The 16,997-nt window shown below is 28.9% G+C and overlaps 2 protein-coding genes across 3 annotated transcripts; one reads left to right on the forward strand and one right to left on the reverse strand.

The window, feature by feature from the left end:
- Positions 1-551: 551 nt before the first annotated feature.
- On the reverse strand, positions 552-3,114 carry LOC101216828 (epoxide hydrolase 3). The gene is made up of 4 exons (XM_004148817.3): positions 2,412-3,114; positions 1,617-1,703; positions 1,247-1,314; positions 552-892 (listed from the first exon to the last, which is right to left on the reverse strand). Exons 1-4 carry the CDS (start codon positions 3,033-3,035, stop codon positions 760-762), a joined length of 912 nt encoding a protein of 303 aa, XP_004148865.1. The 5' UTR covers positions 3,036-3,114; the 3' UTR covers positions 552-759.
- A 7,762-nt stretch (positions 3,115-10,876) lies between these two features.
- Positions 10,877-13,925, forward strand: LOC101216346 (transcription factor bHLH78). Of its 2 annotated transcripts, none has more exons than XM_031880633.1 (6): positions 10,877-11,253; positions 11,965-12,285; positions 12,352-12,522; positions 12,633-12,707; positions 13,495-13,614; positions 13,711-13,925. In XM_031880633.1, exons 1-6 carry the CDS (start codon positions 11,044-11,046, stop codon positions 13,876-13,878), a joined length of 1,065 nt encoding a protein of 354 aa, XP_031736493.1. In that variant the 5' UTR covers positions 10,877-11,043; the 3' UTR covers positions 13,879-13,925. The 2 variants fall into 2 exon arrangements, with proteins under 2 accessions (XP_031736493.1, XP_004148863.3); XM_004148815.3 differs by having other exon boundaries at positions 12,388-12,522.
- The last annotated feature ends 3,072 nt before the right edge of the window (positions 13,926-16,997 follow it).

Raw genomic sequence — 16,997 nt, forward strand, 5'->3', positions numbered from 1 at the left:
AAAGCTCCTCATTTTCCTCCCCAGTTTACACTTTTACAATTTGGCTATCATGCTCTCCTAGGGTGGACTTCGTCTAATGTTGCCAACCTATTTAAGAGGTTATGAAGTATGTTTTCTTAATTAAAAAAGTATGGGATTTTAAAAAATACTAATAACGATAATAAAATTGTTTACACTTCTTAGAAAACAAAAAATCATTAACTTAATTTTTTGCATGATGGTAAATTTTTGGTCCATTTTTTTTTTTATTTTTGACGATTTCTTAAAAAAGAAAAGGTTAATTTTCTATTTTTGTTATTAACTTTCAATTGGTTAATTTAAAATAATTATGATATGGATTTTTGAATTAATTTTATTAATGATAAAAAAAAATAATGAAAAGCAAGTTAGTTATTTTAATTAGTAATAGAAAATTAACTCTAAGGACTAAGGTAGGCTAGACGTTAGTGAAAATTTAGAGGTAAAAGCTTAGAATTTTGAAGCCTATGATCTAAGTGGGAAATTAACTTTATAACTTGGTTAAAACTTGCAATAATGTAATATTTAAAAACTTAGAGACAAAGGGTAATATTTTGGCATTTAGAGACAAAGTAAAACTATATAAAAAAAACTATACATGAACTATGTTCGATTGTGACAATAAATAAAATTCATGATTGAAAAAAAACATAATATAGACTAGAAAAGTACGGTTGAACTTAAAATACAACTATAGATATAATAAATAAAAGTACTTGAAGGGTTATATAATTAGATGGATCATTCGTAGGGGTTATCTTCCAGTGAATGAAGAAACTTTTGAAGGCATTTGTTATAGATGAATGGGCGCTCCATTGCTACAATATGCCCTGCTTTTTCTATGCAATCCATTGTTGCTTTTTCTCCAAATTTCCTTTGCACCAAATTATGATTATTTCAAATTCAATCAATCCAAATAATAATAATTATTATTATTATGATTATAGAAAAGTACTTTACTGCTAAGGAAATTTGTAAGACCACATTTATTACTTTTCCACGTAGATATGATAAGTATATTCAAGCTTGGGTTTGATATAATGGGATTTCTACCCATTTTTTTCTTATTGAATTAACGTGTTTGAGCAACCAAAATCTTGATTATAATATATATTTGATAAAATTGTAGAACCAATTATAATTCATCAACACTCAAAATAATAATAATAAAATTGTTGAATTTGAAAAAAAAAAAAACTAAAATAAGAATGAATGAGAAAGAACTTACTCCTTCATATTGTAAGCAATTTGAATATCAAACAAATTATCATTTCTCCCCCATATGATATGCAACTTCTGCAAAGAAAAATAAGCAAAAAAAAAATAAAGTGAATGAATATTATTATAATTCCATTATAATGTTACATCAAAACTAATTTTAAAATAAGAAGAGTTAAATAACAGTAACAAAAAGAAGAAAATTATTCATTGACATACGTAAATAAGAGTCTAGCTCAATTGATACGAAGGTGAGGATAGAACGTGTGGTGTTCAAAATTGAGGTTACCTTTTGACTTCCAATAACAAACATTTGGAGATTAGGCATGGCTCCAACCTATTTTTGTTTTGTTTTTAGTAAAAGGAAAGAATTATAAAACCTGTGGATATTGAGAGATGGTGACATCATTTGGAGCAACCAATGCTTCAAGGAGTTCTGCCCTCTCCTTTCTGTGAACAACCATGGCCTACAATCACAACCATCCTTTTCCTTTTATTAACAAAACAAAATACTAATTTCAAATCAGTTTTCCCATCATCAATAATAATGTACAAAAATGTATATTATAAATCTGCTGAGGTCGTCTCTAATAACTGCACGCATGGCAACTTTATGGGTCTCTACTCTACCTTATAGTTTAATTTTAAAATAATTAAATATATAATAACATTTTTAAAAAATTACAAATAATTATCGTAAATGACTCTTTATATTCTAGAAAATAATAATGAATCCAATTTTCGATCTTCCCTCAAACAAAAATGTAATTGCACTCACTTTTTGGGATTTTAGAATTTAACTAAAAGCTTGAGTGTTTCACAAAACTTGTTTTCAAAAGGACCTAAATATTTGCCATATTAATGACATTCAACCTTGTCTAGTGTTAATAAATATTTAAAAATATTAATCTTTTTAGTTTGTAAGTTTTGATGAATATATAGGTTTGATCTATACGTTTTAAAAATGGGAATTTTGAGTTTCAAAATGTTTTTTAAAAATAACTTTATACTTTTATTTTAAATAAAATAGTTAAATGAGTAGAATAACTTTTAAAAACCATATCCCACAAAAAAAATGTTTTTTTTTCAATCTATGGTTATTTACCATTGAATTCTCCGTAAGGAAAATAAATAAATAAAAAAGAAATGGTTTTACAAAAATAATTTTGACGTACCTCCAGATATTGCTTGAAAATCCAACGTGGAAATCGTGGAAATTCAAAGGAAGCAATTTGAAGCATAGAAATAGCACCCTTCACCGTCTCCGGTATCAAATATTCAGACCAACTCTTATACCCTATTTTTTCCATTGCCTCTCCGGTAATCCTTTCCGTCAGCACCGTCGGCGCCGCCGTAACCACCATCGCCTCCACCATTTCCGGATACATCTCCGCCAATCTAAACCCCACCATCGCCCCATAACTAAACCCCACCAAAACAAACCTTCGGTCCACACCCAATTTTCTCAACCCCTCCACCACGCACTCCGCCTGAAACTCCGTCGTTCGGTCCGGCCGATCCGTAACGGAATCCCCGAAGAACATGAAGTCCGGTACATAAACGGCGTGGTTTTTGGCGAACTTCAGGACTTGGAATTGCCATGTCATAATGGCATTGGTGGCGAACCCATGGAGGAAAAGGAGGGGAGGATGGTTTTGGTGGTTTTTGTTTGGTTTTCCGGCGGGAACCCAGAAGTTCATGGCGGTTCCGGGTTTGATTTGAAGCTGAACCGGTTTGATTCCGGCTGCTTTCATTACCCAACGAAGAACCTGGTCGTAGATGTGGAAGATGTTGACCATTGATGAGTTGCTTTGAACTTAAGCTTTTGTGTATTCAAGGAAGAAAAAATCGGAGGAATTGTGAAGAAAACAAATGGTTTTACTAGCATTAAATAACTTTGAGAGACACGTTTGGACAGGTGTCATGTATGATGAAATAATTGAACAAAAAAATTTCTACTGCATGGCTTCTTTTCCTATTCATTCATACCCGTAGTCTAACATTTGGTAACTATTTAGTTCCAGTACTTTTGATAGTAACAATATAGAAGATTAGAAGAAATACGTTGTTGTACTTTAATGATCTTAATTATCAAACTGTCAAAACTCTCGTCGGGTTTCTGAATTACATTTTGTGAATAAAAAAGGGAAGTCTCCCTATAAAACGAATGTAAACCCTAGTAAGGTTCTAAATCACGTTATATGAATTGAAATGAGTAGCCTACACGTGTGTAAGTCGATATAGTGAGTAGAATTCAGTTGTGTTAGATCAATCAAGAGCTTTACGTTCACTTCTTCATACTCATTTCACTCATATTTTAAACACATTATTAGATAATATATTTTTTTATCACCATTTCTACTTAGTTTTAAAATATCTTTTTTATGACAAGCAATCGACCGAGATAGAAATAATAGATATTTTCCCATAATTCTAAAGTGATTTTTATCTCTTAAAATATGTTTGACCGTATCCTCTCAAAAAGATATTCCAACATTGTCAACATGTTTTATTTATATTTTATAGCATTCATATTTCTTTGTACACATACGTCATATTTGTATAACTTGTGCAAGAAACTAAAGTAATATTTAGCTAAAAACAACTATTAGTCAATTTATTAACTTAACTAAAGCGGATAAGTCAATAGCGTTACCTACCTTATGAGAATGAAAGATCGATTTTCACGTCCTACCAAATTCAATTTTACCTCACAAGTCATAAATTGTCATCCCTCTTTTGTTCTCTTTGAAGCAAATAGTTTTGATGCAGTTCGTATTCTTCAAAGTAAGGATATAAACTTCACTCAATTATATTAGTCTCTCCTAAGAGGCTATTGGGTCGGTTTGTTGGTACATGATAATTCTTTCAAACACATTGTTTCTTCTCAAAACTTGATGACAAATAGTTTGACGTCCAAATTCGATGAACGATAAATGAGACATGTTTTAATTCTTACTTGACCAATTTTCTTAAATTGCTTATTCATCTACTTTTTAATTTTGTTGTAATGTTATTTGTTTGACAAATTCAATAAAAAAAATACTGAAGCACATATTTCAATAAAAGTAAATATTGAAGAACGTATTTCAATAAAAGTAAACAAAGTATAATGGATATGCAATATATAATTTATTCTAAAATGTTTGCATTTCTTTTAGACCACATGGACAAACTTTAAAGACAACAACAAAGCATTAAAGGATGCCATTGTAAGAAAGACAAAAGAAAAAGAAAAGAAACCAATAGCTTGATTGCATGTATCAACATTGATGATTTGATAGGGTAAACATATCAATTAAGAAATATTTTTTAGTATAGATATTGGAATTCCAATTCAATTAATAAACCATTAAAAAAGAAGGAGTGGGGCTAAATTTGATTAATTATGTTTGAAATCTTAATTTTTTATAAGATAATGGATCAGTTTTAATTATAAATTAAAATTTTATATTTATAGTTTGATCAATCATAAAGTATAAGTATAATTAGATTTATATTTTAACCTTAAATAATAGTCAACTAAATGAATATTTAAATGTATATCATGCTAAATGTTTTTTAAAAAATTACGTGTAAATTTGAGTTGAATAATTTTTCAATTTCAATCATGGATGTTGGTGATTTATTATATGGTTTATGTCCACTGAAATTTCTATGGGGAAGAAGGTGTAATCAAAGATGAATCAAGCTGCTTTTGTTTATCATAAAACTTCTTCGAACATCCCATCTTACAAATTACTAGACAATTACAATAACTAATAAGAGGAAAATAACAGAACCACACAAAAGAAATATTAATTTGAGACCTATCCCTGCCACCAAATACATGAGCAATGTGATGCTATTAGCCAAGAACACAACGATAAGAAATTGAATCAAAAGACAGAGCTCAAGACCTTCAAATATTGTCAATGAAATTATGAACCTCAACATGAATTAGGATCATATTAACTATACAACAATTGGTATTAGCAACTCTAGAGGGGAAGGGTGAATGTGATTTTTACAAATTAATGAAAAATTTAATTTTAACAAGCAGGTCCGATTAAGCAAAATATAATAAACCTTCTGCTCATAAGTAGTTTAGACAAAAACTTTGTACGAATGCATTCACATCAAAATATAACTTATAAAGTGATATTATAAATAAATTCAATCACAAATTGTAGCAATTAATTTGATACAGTGAGTTTATATCAACAAATTAGTTGCAAAAAACTAAATAGGGGAGGGATATAAAGAAAAATTGACGTCGGTAATTCTATAGTAGTTCGACACAACTGACCAATGTTTACTTTCTAAGTTTCTCTTAGTATGTTCACTAAAACCTTTGTCTCTTTCCATAAATTAGAGACAACGGGTACAATACTTTCTTTGTGTGAGTTCAAGAGTAAACTCAATCATTTTTACAAATCATGATCAAATCGTCACAAAACGACTTTTTTTAAGGATTAAGAGCGACCCCTTTAGTAATGGATTTGGAAACGAAGAACAAGACAAACAAAACTATCTCAAAGAGTAGTTTCACCGATTTAAAGAGCACTCAACAAATTAAAACAATTCTCACCCATATAAAATTTCTTTCTCAAATAATAAGATGGAGAGAAGAAAATTTGAAGCTTGGAGAGAATAACAATTGAAAGTTTACCTCAAATTGTGGGTAATTCAAAACAAGGTAGATTTAGGTGTGGTTAACTATATAGCTACTATTGAATGTTGACAACATGGGTGTTGTTGTACAACTAAGAGTTCACATGGGCTTTTATCATACTATCACTTTTTCCTTTTGGTTCACATTTTCACCCTTGCATTCAAAAACATATCTTATAGTGATGTCATATGTGAATATGTACCATAATTACTCCTAATTCATGGCCATTAGAATTGAGTGAAACTTTTTAAATAGCTGATACCCTAAACCCACGCAATGGAGTAAAATATAAGATCACTTAAACTTCCTTGTTCTTGATCATTTTATGAAAATTAACTTTTTGTTGGGCTTCCAAGATTGGGCTCTTGATGATTTCTTAGGCATCTTTTATTTTGGGCCTTAGGCTTAGGATTTTTGTTGGGCCCAATAAAAGAATGGATTTTTACAACACATAATAATAGAAGTTGTTTTGAGGTGTAAGTAGTTTTAGTTTGAAAGTAAAATAGTAAATATCATTAACACTAAAATAGTAAAACCTATGGCAAATAGTAAATATCGTAACAAATGAGAATTTTGAAATAGTGTTTATTGTAGTCTAATTAGAAACTTTTAAAGAGTATTTAATGTAGCGAGAGTTGATTATTATAATATTAAGATAACTTGTATTCCAAACAACTTTTTAATAATGTTTTCAAGTTTGTAAAATCGAAGAACTCTTCCTATTACTTTCATATTTATAATAAAAAGCCAAACAGAAAACATAAAGGTAGAATTCGTAAAATAAAATTGTAAACTCAAGTATTAGATTGGTGGATACCACATACGAGTATCCTAACGATGCCTCAAGGCGAGCTCAACATCACGTTCCATGTCATACATTTGCCAAGTTACTCCTAATTAACCAAGCTACATGACAATAACTCGTACAAAATTCAATAGCAACAACAACATTAGTTCGTTTAATGTACAATTCAATGGCATAGTATTTAAAAATAAGCATGGTATAAAATGCAAAAAACAAAAAAGGCAACAAAAACATGCATGCTACAATTTAATTCACTTTCAAATTTTCAAAAACGATCTTCCGAAAAGCAGAACTAAAATTATTATATTTTCAAGATTTATAATAAAATTATTATAGATAACAAAATGTATATTTTTTAAATGAACAATAAAATGACTTTAAGGTTTATTGAAAGCATATAAACTAAAATTGAAGAAGCTTGAAAGTATAAGGACCGAAATGATATTTTAATAATATTTTTTTCCTCCATCGTCCTGTCGTAAGAAAAGGTGGAAACTTTTGTTGAAATTTACACATGGTGTGTATGATGATAAATAGAAAATGGAGTTTGAACAAAAGAGAATGAGTGCATTTCACTTGGTGGATTGAGGTCAATTCAAATACCAAACACAAACAAAAACAAGAGAGGGTGGGAATTTATATCTTGTGCAGTGAATGGCATCAAGAAAGGTGAAAATTTGGTACAACAATCATGTTTTCCCTTTTCATTCTTTTTTTATAAAAGGTTCCTTTCAATTCTTAATTTGCAGGTTAATCTTTACTTGATGTATATGTTTTAAGATATTATACATTTAGTTCGTACAAAATTTTGAATTATGTTTGAAAATGCTACTGCTTTGTTTTTAACTTTTGAGTTCCGTTTTCATTTAGTCCTCAAATTTTAAGATTTTATATTTTTAAGTTCTTGATTTTGGAATCAAATTAAAAGAAAACTCAAATATCAAAGTTAAATAATATTTAAGAATTTAGAGACTAAAATGAAACTAAACTCAAACCTTAAGAACCAAAGAGAAACTACATTGAAAAGTATATTTTTTTAACTATCATGCTAATATGTTTGTGTCAAAATTTTCATTGAAGTCAATAAAAATAAGATGTAAAGATCAATTCAGACATTTTCAAATATAGCAAAATTAATGCATTAAAATATTTACAAAATATAGCCAAATTTCAAATCTATCACATATAGATATCGATAGAGGTCAATCGATAATAGAATATGAAATTTTGTTAAATTTTGTAAATATTTTCAACAGTTTTGTTGTTTACAATGATTCCCTTTAAAAGTTCATGTCATTGTATAAGTAGTTTGTTAGTTAAGAAAGTGATGTATGGAATCTCGAATTAGATTTCTAATGACAAATAAATTTCATATACCAAAATACAATCTTTAGTTGCATCAATTGTCGTTGCAGTTCACACGAATCACACAACAACAACAAAATTTAAAATATTTTTTAAATAAAAAAGTAAGTTTTGTGTTAGTAAGAAATTATAATTAAACAATTGATTGAAGAGAATAAAGATGAATGATTGTAGAGTGCATTAGATATAATTCTCTCTATTGGTTTCTTCTAATGAAATCATCCTTGATTTCCAAAGCACAAATCATGATTTGTATTTTGTACCAAAAAAAATGTTGTCCCATTCCTTCCTTCATCCAAATATTTATTACAAAAAAAAGTTCTCACTATTTGCATCAAGATCTTTGTCCTTTTTTTTGTCATATTTGATGTAATAGAAAAGATGTTTGATCACATGTATGTTATATCAACTATTCAATTATTACTATTTTGAATCATTCATAGATCTAAGAAGATGGTAGATGAAATATATATATATATATCATCTCTCCCATTCTCCTTTCTTCTAGGGTTTTAAAGCTAATTAAAGTTACGATTTAGTCGACTTTCAAATTTACCATATAACAATTTAGTCCTTATATTTTAATGAGATTTTTTGCATAAATAAATCGAAAAACTAACTAGAGACATAGTTTGTATCATCGAATAATAAAATTGATCACATATTACAAATTTGAAAGTACAAAAACTAATAGAAAGTTACAGAGATTAAATCATTACAAATCAAAACTTATGGACTAGCTTAACATAAAATGTGATTTTGGATTTGAAGAAAAGCAAACATAATTGAAGAGAGATTGTTGGCATGTAGTTGTAAGGTGTGTGGGACATGGTCAAATGCATATAATATAGACCATGTATGGAACTACTCTCTCTACTAGGAAAACAAAAATAGATGAAATTGTATGGAAAATTCATTTAAAATTGAGGACCCCAATCATGTGAGACTATTTCCTTCCTCACCTTGAGATATGGAAATGGACATGGACATTAAATCATATTGTTATTTCAACAATATAATAAAATGAAAACACTCTCTTTTTTATTTTTTTATTTGTTTGTTTTCTTTCAATACTGCTCTTTAGGATCCTAGGACTTATATCAATCAAGTTCTTTCTCTTTACACATATACTAACGATCCATGACACTTCTATAATAAATACAAAATTTTCTTAATAATAATCTCATGAAAAAAAAAGAAGGGAAAAAATAAAAAAAAAAGCTAATTTTATATTTTATTATAATAGATACTAATAGATTAGAAATCTCAAATTTTGTTATAGTTTGATATAAATTTTGTCGAATTATTCGAAAAAAAATCTAAAATAATTACTTGAAAAAGATTGGGCAACACAACATGTTAGCTGAATCCATGAGTCATTTTCCCTTTTAACACAAGATTTAAATTCAAAGTACTTCTCTCCATTTTGAATTTATTGGCTTTTCATGTTCCTATCTTGGTCTTCCTCAAGCAATTTTGGGTCAAATTTTTGGCAAGGTGTAAATCAAACTTTTCCCTTGAATAATTGCACTTTTTTTTCTCTACTTTATCCATGTTTTTTTTTTTAATTTTAAATTTAGATTGGGTGTGGTGGATTGAATTTTAAATCAACTGGTTTTTGTTAGTTGATTTATGATATATCTTTATTTCAAGCTGTCTCTAATTATAATTTTATAAATTAATTTTTAGTAAGAATAAAGAAAGTGTCACATTCATGTGTAGAGTTGATTGATATATATCCATAAGATAATTCAACCAAATATAAATTCAAAAGTGAGTTTAGTTTTCCAATTTTTATGGGACGTTTTTGAATCAAAACTTAGTTTGGATATAATGAATTATTATAACTAATCACACAATATTTAGGTTTTCTGCTATAATAATTGAGACTTAATTTTAATTATTAAAATCTATCACTTACTAACAAACTTACTGTAAAACTATTTGAAGAAGGTTGAGCAACGCAGAACCAATAACAATAATACATGCCAAAAAGTGAGCACAACAATAATAACAACGATCGCACTTAAAAAACCAAATGTCAAAACTCCGTCGTCTCATCGATTCACACATGAACCAATGAGACATTAACTAGATCGATACTATTAAGCTGATATTTGATATCGACATTAGTATAAATTTAATCATTGATATCATATCATCACAAATGACAAAAAGTTAAAAAAAACGATTAATAATAATTAGAAAAACAACAAACCAAAATCATATGGGAATATCATTTCACTAGAATCTCTGAATGAATCCTCCCCTTTAATTTACTTAAAAGAAGACAAAGTTAAATATCAACTTACACTTTGAGAGTTGGATCAATTTAGACGTTGAAGTAAAAATTGTATCAATTTAAACCATAAACTTTGAAAGTTATATCAAAATTTAAACTCCAAATTAACAGTTCCTAAACTTTCACAATTGTATAAAATTAAACATCGATCTTACCTAAATATATCAATTTAAACTCTCAAATAAAACATAATAAAGAATTTAAATGGATACAATCATATTAGTTCGTGGTTTCAGTTGATAAATTTAAAAAGTTAAAAGTATAAAATGATACAACTATCAAACTTTTTCGATTGAAATGGATATAATTATTAGATTAAGTCTAAATCAATACCATTTTTTAAAGTTGTAAATGGATATTTTCCCAATAATGGTAATTGTAATTTACTAAATTTTAAAAAGTAAAATAAAATAAAATAATTTCAGCCTTTTTTTTTTCGCATACCCACGTGGTCGTCATGTCACCGGCCCCACCGCCCATGGCGTTGGCTTTCTCTCTCTATGTTTTAACGTCCGCCGTTGCTGTCAGAATTCGGTGCCACTGCCACTCTCTTTTCCCTCTTAATTTCATTTCTTTATATCTATATATATCTCTTCTCTCTCTTCACTCTTCACTTTCCTTCAACAACAACAAAACTACTTACCTCATTATTAATCTTCTTTGGGCTTCCCGGCCGGTGTTATGTTGGAGTCGGAGATGACCGCGTCGGCTCGTTTCAAACGACAGAAAACACACCCTGACAGCCTGAGCTTGTCTTCGGTATCGACTCCGGCAAGTCGGGTCGATCATTTCGAAGATTTAGTTGCACCTGGAGGTTGGCCTGAGTTGGCTAAGTACGAGATCTCCTCTAAAGAGCTTCGAACCAATCCGATGGGTTCGTCCCGGGTAAAGGTGATGACTCGTACACTCTTACACCATCCATAGACTCGACAGTTTTTTAACTCACTTTTTGTTTAATCCTATACTCAACATCATTTTATTAATTAGTTATACTCTGCTTTATCGGTGACACCCTTTTTTTCTTCTTTTCTTTATCTGCTCGAGTGAGAGATTCAAAACTAGTTTTGATTCAAAAGTTGATTAGTAATGCTAATTTCTTTTAACATTACAACTAATTATTTCAAATTTTCCTATTAATTATTAATAGTTTTCATAAACATAGCCTTTCGAAAACAGAAAACAAAATGTTAAACAGTAAACAAAAAGTTAAATAGTTATCACACTACACGTTAATTTACATTCTAAATAAAGAAATTTAATACAAAAACAAACATTTTCATAAATAACAAAACATTTAAACTATTTATAAATTATAACCAAATTCATCCAACTTTATTTATAAATTTTGCAATTCATAACCATTTCCCGAACGAAGAAAAATAAATTTATATAAACGTTAATCTTTTTATAATTTTTAAAATTGGGATAAAATTCATGAAAAAGAAAAAAGAAAAAAAAACAAGCAGAGTTTCAAGAAGTGAATGAATTATGGTGGATAATGACATGGAAGGTAATGACGTTATAAAACCGAAAAATCTAATTAACTCAGTTCCTTACATCTAATTAACCATTTATTATTCATATTCTTTGATGATGATGCAGGCAATTAACTGGAGGACTGTGGAGGGAGAGATTCCGAAAAAGATGAGAAAAGGAAAGAACAAAGAAACGAAATCGAAAATAGATAAAGAAAACAATAATAATGTTGAATGGGATGAGAATGGATCAAAAGATGACAGGTTAGAGAAGAAAATGAAAGAAAAGGTTGAAGAAGAAGATGAAGAGTCAAAGGTTACTGAGGAAACAGAGAGATGGAAAAAACACAATAATTCAAAAGGTTCAGAAGAAATTAAAAAAATGGATTATGTTCATGTTCGAGCTCGTCGTGGCCAAGCCACTGATAGCCATAGTCTTGCTGAAAGAGTAAGTAAGAATCATATTTTTTTGGGGGGTTGAGAATTAAAATCAAAAGTTTAAAGTTTTATTTAGATATATATATATATATATATATATATATATATGCAGGCAAGAAGAGAGAAGATAAGTGAAAGAATGAAGTATTTGCAAAATTTGGTGCCTGGGTGTAACAAAATTGCTGGAAAAGCTGGAATGCTTGATGAAATTATTAATTATGTTCAATCTCTCCAACAACAAGTTGAGGTAATACCTCTTTCATCTTTCTCATCTAATTCAAATTAAAAACTAATCCCCTCCCAAATAAATACTAAATATTTTTTAACATTTTCATTTCAATATTATTCTTTGTGCAGTTCTTATCCATGAAAGTGGCTGCTCTAAACCACAGAGTTGATTTCATCAATGTAGATGATCTCTTGGCCAAGCAGGTGAGATTAATCATCATTCATACCATAATAAATAAACAACTTACAAGTTTTAAGACCCCTTTTATCATCCTCTTGCCTATTGGTTTTAGTATAGTAAATAAAAAAGACCTTCCACAAATGGTAAAAGAGGATCAATCACGAGTTTAATTTACGGTGGTTCATCTATCTAAGTTCTAATATATCGTGAGATAAATGTTGTAGAACGAGAGGCAAGTTGTTCGAATACTTGTTTAGTAAGTAAATTTTAGTCATCATAGAATCCGGTAATAAATAGAAACACGTGACTTCAATAAAAGATTTACATGAGATCATGAATTTAATTTATGATGATCATCTATTTAAGATTTAATATATTATATATTTTAGTGGATTATATATATATATATTTAAAAAAACATCATTATTTTTATCACGAAAATGTCACATCAAGTACCCAAATTCAAATTATATAATTTTTTAACCTTCCGATAAGATTGCATAATTTTGAAGTCTTGTGATGTCCAAACTTTAAAAACAAAAGTATGATTATTTACTCTAGAATATAAATTGATACAATATTATATTTTATATTTCATACAACAAAAAGAAATTACTATATATTTATATATATATATATGGTAAGATGTCACGATCTATATGCTATAAACGTAATAGAATATTATATGGAATTGATATGGACTTAGTGAATAATTTTATCGTTAATAGAAAGATAAATTTTGTTATATTGTTAATAAGACAATAATTTCTATTCAACATTCTCATGAATTTTTTTTATGAATCTTTACAGATGTTTCCGACTATAACGGACAATCGTTCATCCTACGATACTCAACTAGGAATAATGGGTTCAAGCTCTCTAACAATTCCTCAAACTCCATTGATCAACAGCAACTTGTCTTCAATTACTGTAATTAATTTCCTAATTTTTTTTCTTTCCATTTCTTGAATTTTTCTCTAATTCAAATTCTTTATTTTTTAAACATTTTTTTCTTTTCTTGAATAGCATTTTGAAGTGTCTTCAACGTGGGGAGGTGAATTACAAAGATTTGAAGAAGGTGGAGGGGGGCCGCCATTGTTGTCACCATCAAGCTTTTTATCTCACCAATGTTCTGTCATTGAAGATGAAAATGAAACATTATTTATGGACCACAAACTTCTTCTTCCATTTTAAATATATATATATATATTCAAATTAATTCCAAACAAAAATTCAACTTTTATTTGGGATTTGGTATTTTTCAATACCATTATTCTTTTTTCCTTTCCTTTCCTTTTATTTTCATTGTAATTAAGTAGAGGTATTAATAAATTAAATTGTTCGATTTTGGATTAATATTAGACGTTTTTAAATGTTACACTTTCACATTTTTATCTATATATTTTAATTCATTCATTACTTCCCACTAATTCTTCATCGCATCAATAGCAAAGTTTCTACTAAAAATTAAAATGGAATAATGTTAAAACATTAGATGCAGTAAGCTTTACTTGTAAGAGCTTAATCGAGAAAAAAAAAATCAACCTACCAAAACCAAATCTCTACACAAAATAAGTTCATTATATATGTGACCCTAATTTAGCCGTTTTTGTTGCAATGCAATTGCTATTAATTGACTTTATCCATCGCAAAAGGCATAAACAATATCGTTGTTGGATGACTACATACAATATTTTAATTGTATTCTTAAGGATGAGAGAATTATCCTTCACCACCAAACATGCAACAAATTTAATAATAGACACTGAATATTTCGTTCACTAATTAAAAGTCATATTTCAGATAGTGAGAGAAGTGGATTAAAAAAATGTATTGCCTAAGTTCAAAACTCATTCGAGTAATAAGACTAATAAGAATATGTTTGTCACCTGTAAGCACAAGCTACCTATTAATAATAAGATAGATATTAAATGATTTATGGGACAAAGTTTAATAGTGAAGTACATAAAAAGTCCAAACCTAGCTAGCTAGGGCAAAAAAGAAGAAAAAGGAAAAGGAAAAAGAGGAAAGGTATAGTTGGTTTTGTGGGTAGTTGAAGAATGTTTTATTTGTCCCTTGTTGGAAATTGAATTCTATTTTCAATATCAAACTTAATAAATAAATTTATTATTATTGTTTATAACAAAGAAAAATGAAGAGTTTTTTTAGTATATGGATGATATTATGTATATATATATATAGAGGACCACTAAAAGAGATGTATGCATCTTCTTGTTACTTACCTTTCACTTTGGTCCATATGCCAAAAGAGAGTGATCTCATTGATTCTATGTTTGGGGCAATGGATGGAGAGATATGATTTTGTTCTTTCATTTTCTTAGGTCCCAAATTTTGGGCATACCCTCTTATCTAATTCTCTCTCCTTTTTGCCCTCTTTAAATGTCATTTTTCATTTCTTGTTTTGGATCGTCAGGTCAACTTTTACGATAAAAAAATTAGTTTAATATTAATTATGAGTCGTTGAGTAACAAAGTATATACAATGCAAGTAATAAATAAGTAGGACTTTTTTTACATGCATGAGCTCTTTTGAGAGATTCAAATGAAATTTGACATAACCATTAAAAATTCAAGGTTTTGTTTGCCTTTTACTAACGTTATTGTTGGGTAAAGTTACGAACATGTCCAACAAAACATGTGTATAGGGCTATCTCCTTCTCACTTCTTGGTTCTAGCTTCTAGCTACTCACCGCTTGCTTCTAGTTTCTGATTTCTTTCTCCTCGTTTCTCTTTCTATCTTACCAATTAACTGTTTTCTCTTTTCTTCCTTTCACTCTAGTTTGTTGCCTTGGTGACCTCTACTTTTTTTTTTTTGTGGAGATTAGCTGCATAGCAACAATGGAAGACAAAAAATTAGAGAGGGAGGAATTGAGCACAAAGAGAAGTAGTTTATTAGATTTAAAAAAGAAAAAAAATGTAAATCGAAGGAGCATACATTTATGGGCTAAAATTTGAGATCCATTTCTATTTTTGGTAAGGAAGTAAAATTTGGCTAAGTATTAAGAAGTTGACGTCTGAATAAATCAGCGAAAAGGATTAAGCAATAAAATCTTTTATAGTTAAAGTATACATTTTTCGATTAAGTGGGTAGTTCGCGAAAAAGTTGTACAATAAGAAGAGAAAAAGTATTTGCGTAAGTTAAGAAGTAAAAGTTGGTTAGTTCACATGGAATGGTTTCTTATAGTAAAAATATAACCACACGATAAAGTTATTTGCGAGAAATGATTAAGTGGTTGAAGTTATTCGCGGTTTGGGTTAAGCGGGAAGCAAGGTCTGACGATGAAAATGTCAAATTTGATTTGATAGGGATTTAAAAATTTAGGCATGGCTAGGATGAATATTAAATTTACATGTGTGAAGTTTTAAGCATGAACTGACAAACTGAGAAGAGTTTATGCATGACTAAATTAGTTTAAGGGCTCTACAAATAAGAGGATTTTGGTAACTAAGGAGGGGATGATGAGAGTTTTGTTGCGAGAAGAAGAAGAAGAATTTTTTTAGTAAAGTTTGGTGATCATAAATGTTTTTATGTTAAAACCTTTCTTGTGGTTTCTCTTTACTATTTTGAAAGATGATTTCAAATGAGAAAGTGTTTAAAAAATAGATGAAAAGTTTATATGTGTTCAAGCATGATTAATAATGTTAAAGCTTAATTTGATGATTACGATTTCAATGCTATGAATTGATTTTCAAACCATTAGTTGATTCATTGATATAATGTTAACTTTTATGTGCACATAAATAGTTCAGGTCACCATAGGGTGTACGAACTACATGGTGATAAGAAGTTGGCTTATGCGTTGAAATGAGCGTATAAAGTTTAGTGACCTAAGCAATAAGGATGAATATGTATGCTCTCGGATGTTGTTGATACAAAAGTCAAACGCAAGGTAATGAGATCAAGTGTAGAAAACGATTCGGGATTCTTGGTGAAATGAATGACTATTAACTAATGTGTGTTTATGTGAAATTGTTATGTTACAAATGTGTTTCTTTTAAGCATAATGAAAAGTTTATGCGAAATGAAATGATTTGAAGTTGTTTATGCGAAATAAAATGGTTTGAAGTTGTTTATGCGAAATGATGTTTGTGAAAAAGGTATTACGAAAGGTTTTCATAAAATCTCACTAAGTCTTTTAGACTTACGTTTTAAAAATATATTTTCCAAGATCAGGTGTTTAGGCAAAGTAGATAAGAAGGTTGAATGATTTGCGACAAGATGATTCAAGGCCTTTTGAAAATGGTTAAGCTTTGGTTATTTAGTCAAAATATTGTAATAATGTATAAAATGTC

Source organism: Cucumis sativus, chromosome 2 (assembly GCF_000004075.3).
Source record: "Cucumis sativus cultivar 9930 chromosome 2, Cucumber_9930_V3, whole genome shotgun sequence".
NCBI lineage: Eukaryota > Viridiplantae > Streptophyta > Magnoliopsida > Cucurbitales > Cucurbitaceae > Cucumis > Cucumis sativus.

What these genes read in the sequence shown, in the direction of transcription:
- LOC101216828 (XM_004148817.3), bottom strand. Translation starts at nt 3,035, where the DNA reads ATGGTCAACATCTTCCACATCTACGACCAGGTTCTTCGTTGGGTAATG. An exon ending in CCATCTCTCAATATCCACAG is followed by an intron (nt 1,315 to 1,616) that starts GTTTTATAATTC and finishes TTTTCTTTGCAG; the next exon opens with AAGTTGCATATCATATGGGG. An exon ending in ATTGCTTACAATATGAAGGA is followed by an intron (nt 893 to 1,246) that starts GTAAGTTCTTTC and finishes TTTGGTGCAAAG; the next exon opens with GAAATTTGGAGAAAAAGCAA.
- LOC101216346 (XM_031880633.1), top strand. Translation starts at nt 11,044, where the DNA reads ATGTTGGAGTCGGAGATGACCGCGTCGGCTCGTTTCAAACGACAGAAA. An exon ending in GCCATAGTCTTGCTGAAAGA is followed by an intron (nt 12,286 to 12,351) that starts GTAAGTAAGAAT and finishes AGTTTTATTTAG; the next exon opens with ATATATATATATATATATAT. An exon ending in CTCTCCAACAACAAGTTGAG is followed by an intron (nt 12,523 to 12,632) that starts GTAATACCTCTT and finishes TTCTTTGTGCAG; the next exon opens with TTCTTATCCATGAAAGTGGC.